This window comes from Scyliorhinus torazame, chromosome 17 (assembly GCF_047496885.1).
Source record: "Scyliorhinus torazame isolate Kashiwa2021f chromosome 17, sScyTor2.1, whole genome shotgun sequence".
Lineage (NCBI taxonomy): Eukaryota > Metazoa > Chordata > Chondrichthyes > Carcharhiniformes > Scyliorhinidae > Scyliorhinus > Scyliorhinus torazame.
In genome coordinates this window covers 184,877,281-184,891,680 of record NC_092723.1, presented here as the reverse complement: position 1 = coordinate 184,891,680, position 14,400 = coordinate 184,877,281, and the positions used below count along the sequence as shown (strand labels likewise).

Here is a 14,400-nt window from a genome sequence, read left to right as displayed (position 1 = left end):
AATTTGTTATTTTATTATTGGGTGGCGTATATTGAGAAGGTGCGGTGGTCGTACACGGGGACAGAGTCCGTGTGGGGCCAGATGGAGAAGAGTGCCTGTAGAGGTTCTAGTTTGAAAGCCTTGGTTACAGCTCCCCTTTCGTTCTCCCGACAAAATGGACTTCCAATCCGGTGGCAGTGGTCACCTTGAGAAATGGAGACAGTTTAGGCAGCATTTTAAGCTGGGTGCTATATCATTGTTGGCCCCAAACTGTGCAAATCATCGTTTTGTACCAGCGGCCTTGGACTCATCGTTTGGGACATGGAGGGAAGAGGGGCTGGAGCGGTTAGGGGAATTGTGGATTTGTTTGTAGATGGGAAGTTTGCTGGTTTTGAGGAGTAGTTGGGCAAGTACCGGCTTCCGAGAGCTAACCTGTTTCGGTATTATCAAGTACACAGCTTTGTACAAATGGAGATTTCTTCCTTCCCCTTGGGACCCTCTCCCTCGTTGATGGATAGGGTTATTTTGGTGGCGTAGGAGAAGGGAAGATGTGGGACCTTTATAGTCGGCTTTAATCGATGGAACAGGTTCTATTGGATATGGTCAAGAGGAAGTGGGAGAGTGAGCAGGGCCAGGTGTTTGAGAGGGGGAGGTGTGGAGTGAGGCTCCACACAGAGTCAACTCCACCTCCTTGTGCGCTAGGCTCAGCCTGATTCAGTCTAAGGTGGTTCATAGGGCACATCTGGCCAGGGTATGAATGAGTGGGTTCTTCTTGGAAGTAGATGATAGGTGTTCTAGGGGTCGGGAGCACCATACACACATGTACTGGTCTTGTTCTAAGCTTATCTTTGGGGTTTCAGATTTACTGGAGCTGCAGACGGGGGGTGAAGGCAGATGCCCTGCCATCGCCTTCCTAATAACCGAAAGGCGAGTTCTGTTTGGATGGAAGTCTTTGGCCCCATCCAATGTCGTGGCGTGGTGAAGTGACCTGCTGGAGTTCTTACATTTAGAAAAAGTCAAGTATATCTTGAGAGGGTCAATGGGAGGGTCCAACCTGAGGTGGCAGCGTTCATTTCCTATTTCGGGGAGCTGGTCACCGTCAGATGTTGGGGAGAGGGGGGATTTAGGCGATTGTATTTTGTTCTCTTTGGGTTTGGTTTTGGGGGGTGAATGGGGTGATAGGGGGTTGAAATCGTTGTACGAATATGGTTATGAAGATGTTATCTCGGGGCTTTTCACAGTCACTTCATTGCAGTGTTAATGTAAGCCTACTTGTGACAATAAAGATTATTATTATTGGAAACACTTTTCTGAATAAAAATATATTTTTTAAAAGGATGGAGTTGGCTTAGAGGGAAACTGCCGGGCGGTGGAGTTGCCTTGCGTTTGCGGGCTTTGTCCTGCATGCGGGGCGGCTGAGACTTGGAGATGGACTATTGGTGAATCTTGTCGTTTTACACCTTAGTTCAGCGAGTTGTTGGGATTTCCAGAGCTGATAGCCTCCGAGGAATCTGTCCGTGGAGAACATGCAGTGGGATTTGGAGTTGGCAGCGGCCTGGCGAAGGGAAGGGGGAGGGGACCATGTCTGTCCTCAGGGCCGCCCTGACTGACATTTAGGGCCAAAGAATAACTTTACAACCCTTTTTCTGAACCCTGCCAATGGCGTAACACTGATATCAGGTCATCAAGCTGAAACTTAACTGCTCCTCTCTCCACAGACGCCGCCAGACCCGCTGAGCATTTGCAGCATTTCCTCTTTTTTATTTCAGATTTTCAGCATCTGCAGTATTTTGCTTTCAGTGACAGTTGGTCGGTGTGGGGGCGGGGCCAGCGACGGTGATTGGCAGGTTGTCGGGGGCGGGGGCCGGGTGATTGACAATGCGCGGGGGCGCGGTGATTGACCCGTGTAGGGGCGGGGCCGGGTGATTGGCAGAGCGGGGGCGGGGCCTGGGATTGTGAGGTAATTGACCGTGTGTGGGACCCGGGTGCGGGGATTGATCGTATTGGGGCGGGGGGATTGATGATTGACAGTGTGGGAGCGGGGCCAGGTGATTGACAGAGTGGTGGCGGGGCCGGGGGTCGGTGATTGACCCGTTCTGGGGCGGGGCGGGACCGGGTGATTGACTGCTCGGGGGCGGGGCCTGGTGTTGAACAATGTGCGGGTGGGATTGTGAGGTGATTGACCGTGTGTGGGCGGGCGGGTGAGGGGATTGCGCGTATTGGGGCGGGGGGTTCGATGATTGACAGAGTGGGGCGGGGCTGGGCGATTGACAGTGCGGGGGGCGGACCCGGGTGATTGACAGCGTGGGGGGCGGGGCTGAGTGATTGACAATGCGGGGGCGGTGCCGGGTGATTGACAGAGTGGGGGCGGGGCCGGTTCTGGGTCCAGGCGGGGTGAGGCGGGCCGAGCGATTGACCGGTTTCGGGGGCGGGGCTGGCTGTTTGACAGCGCGGGGGGGCGGGACTCCGGATGATTGACAGGCCGGTCTGGCCGGCTGCGCGCGCAGCTGCCAGCGTGGAGACCGAGGTGATGGCGGAAGCGGGAGGCTGGTTCTGGGGGGTGATAGCGGTTTAGCGAGTTTAACAGGCCGGAGGACCCGGGCCATCCCGTCTGACCGTCCTTTCATCAATACACAACAGCAAGACAAATAATAAGATGGACGCCTCCTTGGAGAAGGTAGGGAGAGTGTTGAGTTTAATGTGGTGATGGGAGGGAGGAGGAGGTGGCCTGAGGATGCAGGCCCTGTCCCCGGGGTTGGGAGGCTGCCGGTCACTCAGGGCCAGCACCCTCAGACAAACCCCTTTCCCCTCCTGAGCTCGCAGTAAAAGGTGGTGAGTGCAGCCAGACAGTAATTTCCAGCTGCCCATTTCCGGGTGGAGAGAGCTCCAGGGCCCACAGACTGGAGAACTTCTCACCAGTTTCTAGGCTCCTACGGTGGCTGGTTGTTTCTTAAAAGCTTCAGCCTTATTCTCAGAACTAGACAGGCTCAGAGATCAAATGGAAACCCTGGCAGCCTCTGCTCAGTGTTCTTGCCTCGGGTCTGGAACCCTTTGTTGCTCTTTTTAACTGGATACTGATATGACAGTTATTAATGATATTGCTTTTCAGAGTCGCCAGGTATCAAATGATACCACCACAAGGTTTTACCGGATATCGATCAAAGACCAAACAACCAGTTAGTTAGTTCGAGTTCAATGATAGTTTATTTACACACAAGAATTACTTCGACATGCAACATAAAACACTACAAGCTAAATTACACCTAACACAACAACCTGTATTTAACCAGCCACCCGGCTTTATGCAGAGGAACAAGGCCTTTGTTCGGGTCTTGCATGGCTGGGTCTGGAGAAGTGACTTTGTTTCTGCTGGGCTCATCCGTCTGGTAGCGATCGTTGGTCTTGAACTTGTCTTCTGGTCATGATGCTACACTTGGTTTTAGGCGAAGGTCGGGGCCAAGAGAGACTGAACACATGGCAGTGTCTCTCTCATTCTGGGGTTTCGCGCTCTTTTGGGCGGTCCTTAGCTTTGGACCCAATAATTCGTCAGGCTTTGATTACTGCCATCGATTTTGGCCAATAAAGGGGCGGGTGCCTTGATGGCGGGGCGTGTCCTGAGCGGTCATTGACCTTGGCTTTTGGATTGGATTTGTTTGTTGTCGCATGTACCGAGGTACAGTGAAAAGTATTTTTCTGCGAGCAGCTCAACAGATCATTAAGTACATGGGAAGAATAGGGAATAAAAGAAAATACATAATAGGGCAACACAAGATATACAATGTAACTACATAAGAACTGGCATCGGATGACGCATACAGATTGTAGTGTTAATGAGGTCAGTCCATTAGAGGGTCATTTAGGAATCTGGTAACAGCGGGGAAGAAGCTGTTTTTGAGTCTGTTGGAAGAGTGAGTAAGCCAGGTGGGAGGGGTCTTTGATTATGCTGGCCTCTTTCCCCAGGCAGCGGGAGGTGTAGATGGAGTCAATGGATGGGAGGCAGGTTCGTGTGATGGACTAGGTGGTGGTCATGATTCTCTGAAGTTTCTTGCGGTCCTGGGCCGATAAGTTGCCATACCAGGCTGTGATGCAGCCAGATAGGATGCTTTCTATGGTGCATCTGTAAAAGTTGGTAAGGGCTAATGTCAAATTTCCTTAGTTTCCTAAGGAAGTATAGGCACTGTTGTGCTTTCTTGGTGGTAGCGTCGACCTGGGTGGACCAGGACAGATTTTTGGAGATATGCGCACCTAGGAATTTGAAACTATTGCATGAATTAAAACATGCTGCTGTGCAGAGAGACCTGGGTGTGCTAGTGCATGAGTCGCAAAAAGTTGGTTTACAGGTGCAACAGGTGATTAAGAAGGCAAATGGAAGTTTGTCCTTCATTGCTAGAGGGATGGAGTTTAAGACTAGGGAGGTTATGCTTCAATTGTATAAGGTGTTAGTGAGGCCACACCTGGAGTATTGTGTTCAGTTTTGGTCTCCTTACCTGAGAAAGGATGTACTGGCGCTGGAGGGTGTGCAGAGGAGATTCACTAGGTTAATCCCAGAGCTGAAGGGGTTGGATTACGAGGAGAGATTGAGTAGACTGGGACTGTACTCGTTGGAATTTAGAAGGATGATGGGGGATCTTATAGAAACATATAAAATTATGAAGGGAATAGATAGGATAGATGCGGGCAGGTTGTTTCCACTGGCGGGTGAAAGCAGAACTAGGGGGCATAGCAATTCCTTGCCCAGTGAAGCAGTTGAGGCTCCTTCATTAAATGTTTTTAAGATAAAGATAGATAGTTTTTTGAAGAATAAAGGGATTAAGGGTTATGGTGTTTGGGCCGGAAAGTGGAGCTGAGTCCACAAAAGATCAGCCATGATCTCATTGAATGGTGGAGCAGGCTCGAGGGGCCAGATGGCCTACTCCTGCTCCTAGTTCTTATGTTCCACCTCGGCCCCATTGATGCTGACAGGGGTGTGTCCAGTACTTTGCTTCCTGAAGTCAATGACCAGCTCTTTAGTTTTGCTGGCATTGAGGGGGAGATAATTGTCGCTGCACCACTCCACTAGGTTCTCAGTTTTTGGGCTCCCTGAGCAAAGGGAGTGGCGCCGATGAGTCTGTTTCTGTATCTGTTACCTGAGTACAGGTCTTTTGTTTTGGGGAAATGGGCCATTAGAATGCAAAGTAACTGGGGGTTTTGATAGCGTCTAGTTATCTGAGCAGCCAATTTTACATAAGCTCTGAGCGTCTGAGTCCTGGGTTGACCATATTTCCCATGGTCCTTTGCAGGTGGCCATATTTCCCAGGATCCTTTGTAAGTGGCCATCCCAGATGGCTACACTTCATTAACGAATCCACTGAATTCCTACAGTGCAGAAGGAGGTCATTCGGCCCATCCAGTTTGCGCCAACCCTCCAAAAGCGGACTCTGTCTAGGCCCACTCCCCGTCTAACCTGCACATCTTTGGACTGTGGGAGGAAACCGGGGCACCTGGAGGAAACCCACGGGGACACCGTGCAAACTCCACACAGTCACCCGAGGTTGGAATCAAGCCCGGATCCCCAGCGCTGTGAGGCAGCCGTGCTAACCACTGAGCCGCCTGCTGGAAATGCACTGCTTGTCCACCGACAGAGTAAAGACAGATTAATCTAACAGTTGTTTACTTGGCCAAAACTGAAAACATTTTGTACCCATAATGTGTTGTAATAGGATTTGACTTTTACTGTTCATTCATGAATTGCGAGTGTTGCTGATAAGGCCAGCATTTGCTGCCCATCCCCAATTGTCCTCCTTGAAATGCAGATAAACACAATGCTTCAATAGGGAAACAATCATTCAGTGTTGTGTTTAATACTGATTCTGGCATCAAATAGTATGCTACTCCACATCACTTGTTTTTTAAATGAATGGGGGAAAGTGATTTAACTGACATCTGATGCCAGTGAGGGAGGTCTTGTAGCACAGTGCGGAGTGCCACTACCTCTGGACCAGAAATTCAAGTCCCACTCAAAACTTGGTGGCCAAGAAAGGTGCGTTCATAATGTGGACAAACAGATAGATAATCAGCCTGTGGATCCTTCCAGCGCACCTGATTGAGGTGATAAGAGCGAGACAGTTTCCTGGTCAGTCACACTGCAACAACAACCCATCGTAGACTTTGCCAAGCATAATTGTGGACCAATCCATTGGAAGCCCATGATCACCAACACCCTCTTGAGGCGTGGTACCTGAAGGGGCAGAAGGAGTATGTTAATTATGCAGGCTGTTAAATTATTTGTTCTTTTTTATGGTCTGTGGGCATTGTTGGCAAGGCCAGCATTTGTTTCCCAGCCTAGGCTATTTCAGAGAGCAGTTAAGAGTCAACCACATTGCTGTGGCTCTGGAGTCATATGTAGACCAGACCAGACAAGGATGGCAGGTTTCATAAAATGACATTAGTCAAATAGATGGATTTTTACAACAATCAATGATTGTTGTCATGGTCAGATTCCAGATTTATTCATTGAAATAAATACCCCCAATTGCCATGGTGGGATTTGGCCCCATGTCCCCAGAACATTAGCCTGAGCACTGGATTACTAGTCCCAGTGACCTCACCACTATGACACCACCTACCCAACATATGTGTGAACAATAAATTATTGAGGTTTCAAAAAAGGAATAAAACACTTTCTGGATTGAATTTATGAAAAATAAATTAAGTTTGTATTATTGAAGGCCCGTGTTTCGGTTGCATATGCATTGATCTTACAAGTCTAAAAATCAATTCAAATCTGACTTTACACTTTCAGATTTGAGATTGACTCTTTGGAATGGGGCGGAGCATGTATACAAATTCTTAATTCATTTTGAGCTTTATTTTTTTTGATTCGTTGGAACTGTAGGTGGGAATGGAATGTCCACACATACATTTGAAACATTTTTTGTGCAAATTCATTAACTGTTCATGGAATGATGGTACAAGGGAAGCAGTGGGTTAAAGGTTGCCCTCTGTGGTGTCAAATCCAAGAGGTGTAAGATGTTCTCCATGTGGGGGTCCTGTATTGCATAGCTTTGAAATCAGATCAATAATTATGCTGTCAAGTTTTTAACTGCAGTAGTTAGTTTGTAACATTTGATTTTCATTTGAAGCAAAACTTTGAGCATTTATTTTAGGCTGGGAAATACAGAATGAGCCATGTGAAAAATTATTTTGTTTCAGCAGTCTTATAATAACTCATTATATTCATTACAAATGTCCACAAGTGAGTTGATTCAGTTATGCTTGTTTAACAAAACATATAATTGGATATTTTGTATGTACTATACTTTTGAAACTCAAGAAACCAGTTGATATGTTTTGACAAAGGGTCATCTGGACTCAGTGTTAGCTCGTTTCTGTCCCTACAGATGCTGCCAGACCTGCTGAGATTTTCCAGTATTTTCTCTTTGGTTTGATAAGTTTTAATACAGGCTATTGATGTGGTGGGCACTTCAAACTGCACAATTATTTCAATTGGGAACTATAGACTTATTGTAGACATGACTATCACCTTAAAAATGCCTTAATGGATCATGTAGCTCACTGACAGGGCCTCAGCCTTAAATACAGCTCCATTTAGGTAAATATTCACAAAACTAGGATGAATTTTGAATTTTCATGGTACGTACTAAAATGTGTTGGTCTAAACATTGCTACTGTAAAGTATTGGGAGCAGTGCTTACTATCATTGGAGGCAGCCTAGAGAAGGTTCCAGTACCAGCCTCCCCGTACAGGCGGCGGAATGTGGCGACTAGGGGCTTTTCACAGTAACTTCATTCGAAGCCTACTTGTGACAATAAGCGATTTTCATTTCATTTTTCACTAGGTTGAACCTGGGTATGGAAGAATTTTATAGGTTAAGAGTTATTGTCACGTGTACAGTGAAAAGTATTGTTCTGCGTACAGTCTAGGCAGATCGTTCCATACATGGAAAAACATAGGACATACGATAAATATAATACGATAAGAGCCGGTGCAGACTCAATGGGCCGAATGGCCTCCTGCACTGTAAATTCTATGATAATCTATGATTAATCTAGGACAAAGGTTCGGCACAACATCGTGGGCTAAAGGGCCTGTTCTGTGCTGTATTTTTCTATGTTCTAAATACACAATGTAAGTACATGGACATAGACATTGGGTGAAGCATACAGAATGTAGTGTTACAACAGGAGAGGAGAGGCTGAGTGGGTTGGGTATGTATTGGACCTTATTGGGACATATAGGATTCTCAGGAGGCTTGACAGGGTAGATGCTGAGAGGTTGTTTCCCCTTGAGGGACCAGAGGGCATAATCTCAGAATAAGGGGTCGCCTATTTAAGATCGAGATGAGGAGGAATTTCTTCTGAGGGTTGTGAATCTGTGGAATTCTTTACCACAGAATCATGTTGAGGCTGGGTTATTAGGTATGTTTAAAGCTGAGATAGACATGATTTTTAATCAGTAAGGGAATCGAGGATTATGGGGATAAGGTGGGTTGCGGTAGCCTGGTGTTTATGCTATGAAACTAGTTCAACCCTGTCTGTGACAGGTTATCAAACTGCATTCATTGTTTCTGGCAACTTCAACGCAACCAAGAATGTTGGCAGTTTTTAATTTGTCAAAATAACCCACTTGATTACCTAATGCTCTTCAGGGGAAGGTACCTGTCTGCCCTATTCAGTCTGTTTTGCATACAACTCCCAATTCCACACTATGTGGTTGATTCTTAATGCTCGCAGGGCAACCAGAGATTAACTTCCACCTCCAATTTAAAAAAAAAAATGAAATCCCTCTCCGGACAAGTTATGTTTTCTGCTGCAGCCAATAAATTTCAAAACGTTTTCTTCACAACTTCATACCTCTACCTAAAAGTTAAGTGAGCTCAGTGTCATTGGAATAAGTTGTATTTTTTCTGTGAAAGGCCCACTGCTCAATTTCTGGCATTTGACTTAGTGTGGTTCCCAGAAGATGGTGATTATGATCAGCATTTTGGAATTATACCTTTATTGGTGTAGGCTGCTCTGGGGCTACATATGTAATATAATTCACCTTGCGCAATGCACCACTTAAAGAAATGATTAGCTATTTACACACCCCTTGTTCCTTTAATGTCATAATGCTGCTTCCCATGTTTGTCATTATTTGACTGAGGTGATCGCTTCCATTATTCTGTTTATCATTCCTCTTGGTTTATCTGTTCAATTGTTAGAAAACTCACCAAGATGGAAAATAAATATACTTTTCCTGTACTTCCCTTTCGCTTTGCACTAGAATGCCAGCTGTGTTTCAGTTCTGAAAGAGTCAACATTCATTGTTGTGTTCTCTCCTGATGTTGACTGACCTGCTGTATATTTTCAGTTTCAGATTTCCAGCATCTCCGTTGTTTCACTTTCAACTGCTCTATCATTTCTACAGTGTTTTGTTCCTGTTAAAAGCTGCATTTGGTCAAAAACCCTATCATTTATTTGTATTTCATAACGTTATCACGCTTGACTTCCTTGAGCTAAGACCTGCAAATTGGATCAGGTCACTGTCATTCCTCTTACCTCACCGCCTCAGTTGCGATTTAGTGTGCATACCTGGATGATTCATATCTCGCCTTAAACTAGTCTTTGTCTCTTGTATTTTGAAATCCTTCTGCATCTGTCTGCTGGATTAGAGCTAACCTCAAACCTAGGCCGTGTTAGCCTATAATGCTTTCAGATTTTTCCCAAATATGCTTTTTATTCTAGGCCAGCATTTTTATCGCCCACCTCTAATTATGCTTGATCAAAAATACTCACTTGTGGTGTAAAGAATATATTTTAAAATTTTTCATTCTGAAATTACTTTGCCTCCAATTAGTTTGCACCGGGTGAATGACAATGTGAATGCCAGTTACAATAGAATCACAGAACAGTTACAGCACAGAGCAGATGATTCAGCCTGTCATACCCGTGCCTCCTCTCTGCAAAAGCAACTCAACGAGTGCCATTGCCTTACCCTTGTAGTCCTGCAGATTTTTTTCTGTTTCGATGATTATTGAAGCTGTCTCCACCATGCTGCCGGGTGAGTGCATTCCAGATCCGAGCCAAATGCTGCATAAATAGGTTTTCCCTATGTTGTCTCTGGTTCTTTTGCCCTCCACTTTAAATTGGTGTTCTCTGCCCTGCGCCAATGGAAACAGCTTCTCCTTGTCTGCTCTATCCAGACACCTTATGATTTTGAATACCTATCAAGCCTCCTCTCAACCTCTGTTTGCAATGAGAACAGCGCCAGCTTCTCCAATCACGTAACTAAAGTCCCTCATCCCTGGAACTGTCCTTGTGAATATTTTCTACACCCTCTCTAATGCCTTCACATCCTTAGTGGGGTGCCTAGAATTAGACTCAATCGGCAGCACGGTGGCGCAGTGGGCTAGCACTGTGGCCTCACGGTGCCGAGGTCCCAGGTTCGATCCTGGCTCTGGGTCACTGTCCGTGTGGAGTTTGCACATTCTCCCCGTGTTTGCGTGGGTTTCGCCCCCACAACCCAAAAATGTGCAAGCTAGGTGGATTGGCCCGCTAAATTGTCCCTTAATTGGGAAAAAATGAATTGGGTACTCTAAAATTATTTTAAAAAAAGAATTGGACTCAATACTCCAGTTGAGGTCATTGTATTATAAACGATTCACCTAATTCACCTAAGTACTCTACGCTTCTATTTATAAAGCCCAGGATCCCATTGCCCTTTATTTTTAATGTATTCCTTTTTCAGAGTTGCAAAGCCAATGTGCAGAGTGCACAGGCAAGCCCCCAATCCATCTTCTTGCTTGCTCCAAAAGCCAATTCAAATTGAATCCAATTCATGGTCCCAACAAAAGAGATATACTAGATCCAAGCATTACTCTCTGCCCCTGCACCCCCTTTATGCTGCCTCTCCTCATTTGTCCTACCAAAATGTATCACTTCACACATCTCTGCATTAAATGTCATCTGGCATGTGGTCATCCGTTCCAGCAGTCTGCCCATGACCTCATGAAGTCTATCACTTTCATCCTCAATTCTTCATGTTTTGTGGCATATTCCATTTTTAAAATTATGCCTGTACACCCACATCTAGCTCTTTAATATAAATCAAGAACAACAATTTGTTGAAGAATTATTGAAACTTTGATTATTGCTGACTTGTATTCCAACGGTAATGCTTCATTCACCAGTGACGATTATTAAGAACGTCAGGCGGCTGAGGTCCCAGGTTCGATCCCGGCTCTGAATCACTGTCCGTGTGGAGTTTGCACATTCTCCGTGTTTGTGTGGGTTTCGCCCCCACAACCCACAGATCTGCAAGGTAGGTGGATTGAACACGCTAAATTGCCCCTTAATTGGAAAAAAAATTAATTGGGTACACTAAATGTATAGAAAAAAAAGAACGTCAGGCAGCTGCAAGCTGTTTTGTTAGTTGACTTGAATCTTTCTGCCACTGTTTTTGACTTGTATCTGTCCACACTTATGAAGAATGCATAAATTTGACACCCAATAGCTAATTTGCAGCTCTGATATTGACACACAAAACTCTGTCTCGTATTTATTTAATAATGGATGACTGCCTGAACTGCATCCAGTTTGCAGAATATACATTTCATCAGTAGAGGTGGCAGCTGTGGCACTCTGGTCTCTGACTCACAGCTGTTGGTTCAAGTCCTACTTGAAGACTGAGGCTTCACCTGCTTTTGAAGTGGATGTACTATTTGGAAAAAGAGCTGGCGGGTTATCCCTGCAGTCCTGGCCAATGTTTAATCCTCAGTCAAGTCAGTTTTTAAAAAAAACATTATCTGGTTATTGTCAAATTGTTTGCTTATAGGAACTTCGTCTGCCACAGTCCCTATTGACTGATTGATATTACATGACACTTCAAAGGTACTTCATTCTTTGTAGATCACTTTGGGAAGTCCTGAAGGCCGTGAAAGCCACAGTATAAATGGAAACCTACAGTCCTTAATTCCATTGTTACATGGCAGATGTGCAATGGTTTTCAGTTGTGCATTATTTTTTACACTGTCAGAGGATGGATAAACACTCATTTTCGGGCAGCACGGTGGTGCAGTGGTTAGCACTGCTGCCTCACGGTGCCGAGGACCCGGGTTCGATCCCGGCCCCGGGTCACTCTCCGAGTGGAGTTTGCACATTCTCCCCGTGTCTGCGTGGGGCTCACCCTCGCAACCCAAAGATAGGTGCAGGGTAGGTGGATTGGCCACGCTAAATTGCCCCTTAATTGTTTTTTTTAAAAACACTATCATTTGGAAGATCTTTGTTTTGACGAATGTAAATAGGGCGCAAGTGTAATAACTTGCAGATTGCTGTCCAGAAGATTATTGTCCACCAGCTTAAAATGCCATTAGGCATTAAAATGAAACATTGTGGACAACTATAGCCCAAATATATATTTGCATAGTGTGCAACAGTGACTGCACTTTAAGGAATCAGAATAAAGAATTTTGGAATACCCCGAAGGCGTGAATGATGCTATATAAATGTAAATCCTTTCCTTCCCAATAACCAAATGTACTGAACAAAGCTCCTTTGTACCAGCTGTGGCCTTTATGTCTCCCTGACTCAAACTATTCTATGCTAATTTGGTATTGTAAATGTAAATATATTCAATGGAGTCACAGATATAAAAACTTTGGCTATCTGTGACAAAGTTATTAAAGCTTTTGTTGTAAAACTAGGGTAGTATTGACAAATAGCTGTTACTGCAAATTGTGCCTCACTCATTCTAATGTGGAGTGCACTGGAGCTTGATTCCACATTAGAATAGTGCAGCACCTCAGGAGATAGTCTCTTTATAATTTGCACTTCAGTTGCAGAGTTCTGAGTATATTCAAGAGGCTGCATGCACTGCCCTCTGCTGCACCTTGTGTTTAAATTTCAGAAAGACAATATAAATGAGGCATGGAGAACGTATCCATGCCTGAATATGTTGGGCAAATAAATAAATGTTTGCATAGAAAGCAGTTGTTCAATGGTGTTTACCTTCAGTTAAATAGTGTAAATTGCATATATGTTTCTCATTTTGCAAGTCCAGCCTTCTGCACTCGAACATTGAGTCCAACAGCTTTAGACAGGGCAGCACGGTAGCATAGTGGTTAGCACAGTTGCTTCACAGCTCCAGGGTCCCAGGTTCGATTCCCGGCTAGGTTACTGTCTGTGCGGAGTCTGCACGTTCTCCCCGTGTTGCGTGGGTTTCCTCCGGGTGCTCCGGTTTCTTCCCACAGTCCAAAGATGTGCAGGTTAGGTGGATTGGCCATGCTAAATTGCCCTTAGTGTTCAAAAACGTGAAGTGGGGGTTACGGGGATAGGGTAGATACGTGGGCTTCAGTAGGGTGCTCTTTGTAAGGGCCGGTGCAGACTCGATGGGCTGAATGGCCTCCTTCTGCACTGTTGATTCTATGACTGTGAACTTTTTCCTCCATCTTGACCCCCTTTTTTTGTTTGTCCCAACACAAACCCCACCTGTCACTTGGTCTTTCATTTTGCTTTCACTGAGCACTGACCTTTGTTCTATTAATACATTCTTACCTTTATGCCACTATCAGCACCCTCTTTCGTCTTTAATGCTACCATTAATACTCCCTTTGTCTTGTGTCCATGACAGCATTGTCAATCATTCCTTAGCTCCTACCTATCCCTGACCTTCTATTCTGCTTCACCTTCTCCACCACCAATTATATAATCTATCACATTGCTACCCCTCTTCAGCTCTGAAGAAGAATCAAATGGACTCAAAACTTTAACACTGTTTTTCTCTCCACAGATGCTACCAGGCCTGCTGAGCTGATCTAGCATTTTCTGCTTTTATTTTTAATAATATTACGGTGTACAGACAGATGATTTATGGAATTGCTACTATAACATACTGCAATGTTGCAATCTTTAATTGAAACTCAATATAACTCCCTCATTCTGTATGTGAACATTGTAAATATCACATTGAAGCTACTATAGTGTATCACTTTTGCATACTGCTTGTTTCATAGTACAGAATGTTCAATGACAGTTACATAACCGAACTGTTCTGCCTTGTTGGCATGGGACCCAAGAAATAACATTCCATATCGAGGATCACCTTGGGCAAATGGACAGACTCTCTCACACCTGTAACGAGTTTGGTTTAACCATCGGTACCAGGAAGAGAGATGTCATGGTCTAGGATGTTGCCATACCGCCACGTATCAGCATTGACAATATGACTCTGGAGATTGTTGATAGCTTCACATACCTTGGCTCCACATTCAACAACAATCTCACTTGATGCTGAAATCAGTACACATGTCACAAACGTTGCAACTGAGTGAGGCAGTGTGGAACAACAGCAATCTGACTGGGAACACAAAACTGTGAATCTACCAAGGCTGTGGCCTTAGTGGGCCATTTCATTCCTTTAGTGATGAGACCTGAACAACTTGTG

The 14,400-nt window shown here is 45.1% G+C and overlaps 1 protein-coding gene across 6 annotated transcripts in view; it reads left to right on the top strand.

The window, feature by feature from the left end:
- Positions 1-14,400, top strand: part of pdxdc1 (pyridoxal-dependent decarboxylase domain containing 1) — a 111,481-nt gene that overhangs the window by 29,996 nt on the left and 67,085 nt on the right. For 4 of the 6 annotated variants that reach the window (XM_072481825.1, XM_072481821.1, XM_072481824.1 and 1 more), the window contains exon 1: positions 2,478-2,656. The exons of the other annotated variants lie outside the window; for them this stretch is intronic. In XM_072481825.1, coding sequence (XP_072337926.1) covers positions 2,636-2,656 — 21 coding nt within the window. In that variant the 5' untranslated portion in view covers positions 2,478-2,635. Of the gene's footprint in view, positions 1-2,477; positions 2,657-14,400 lie in introns of those variants that run through there. 6 annotated transcript variants of the gene reach the window in all.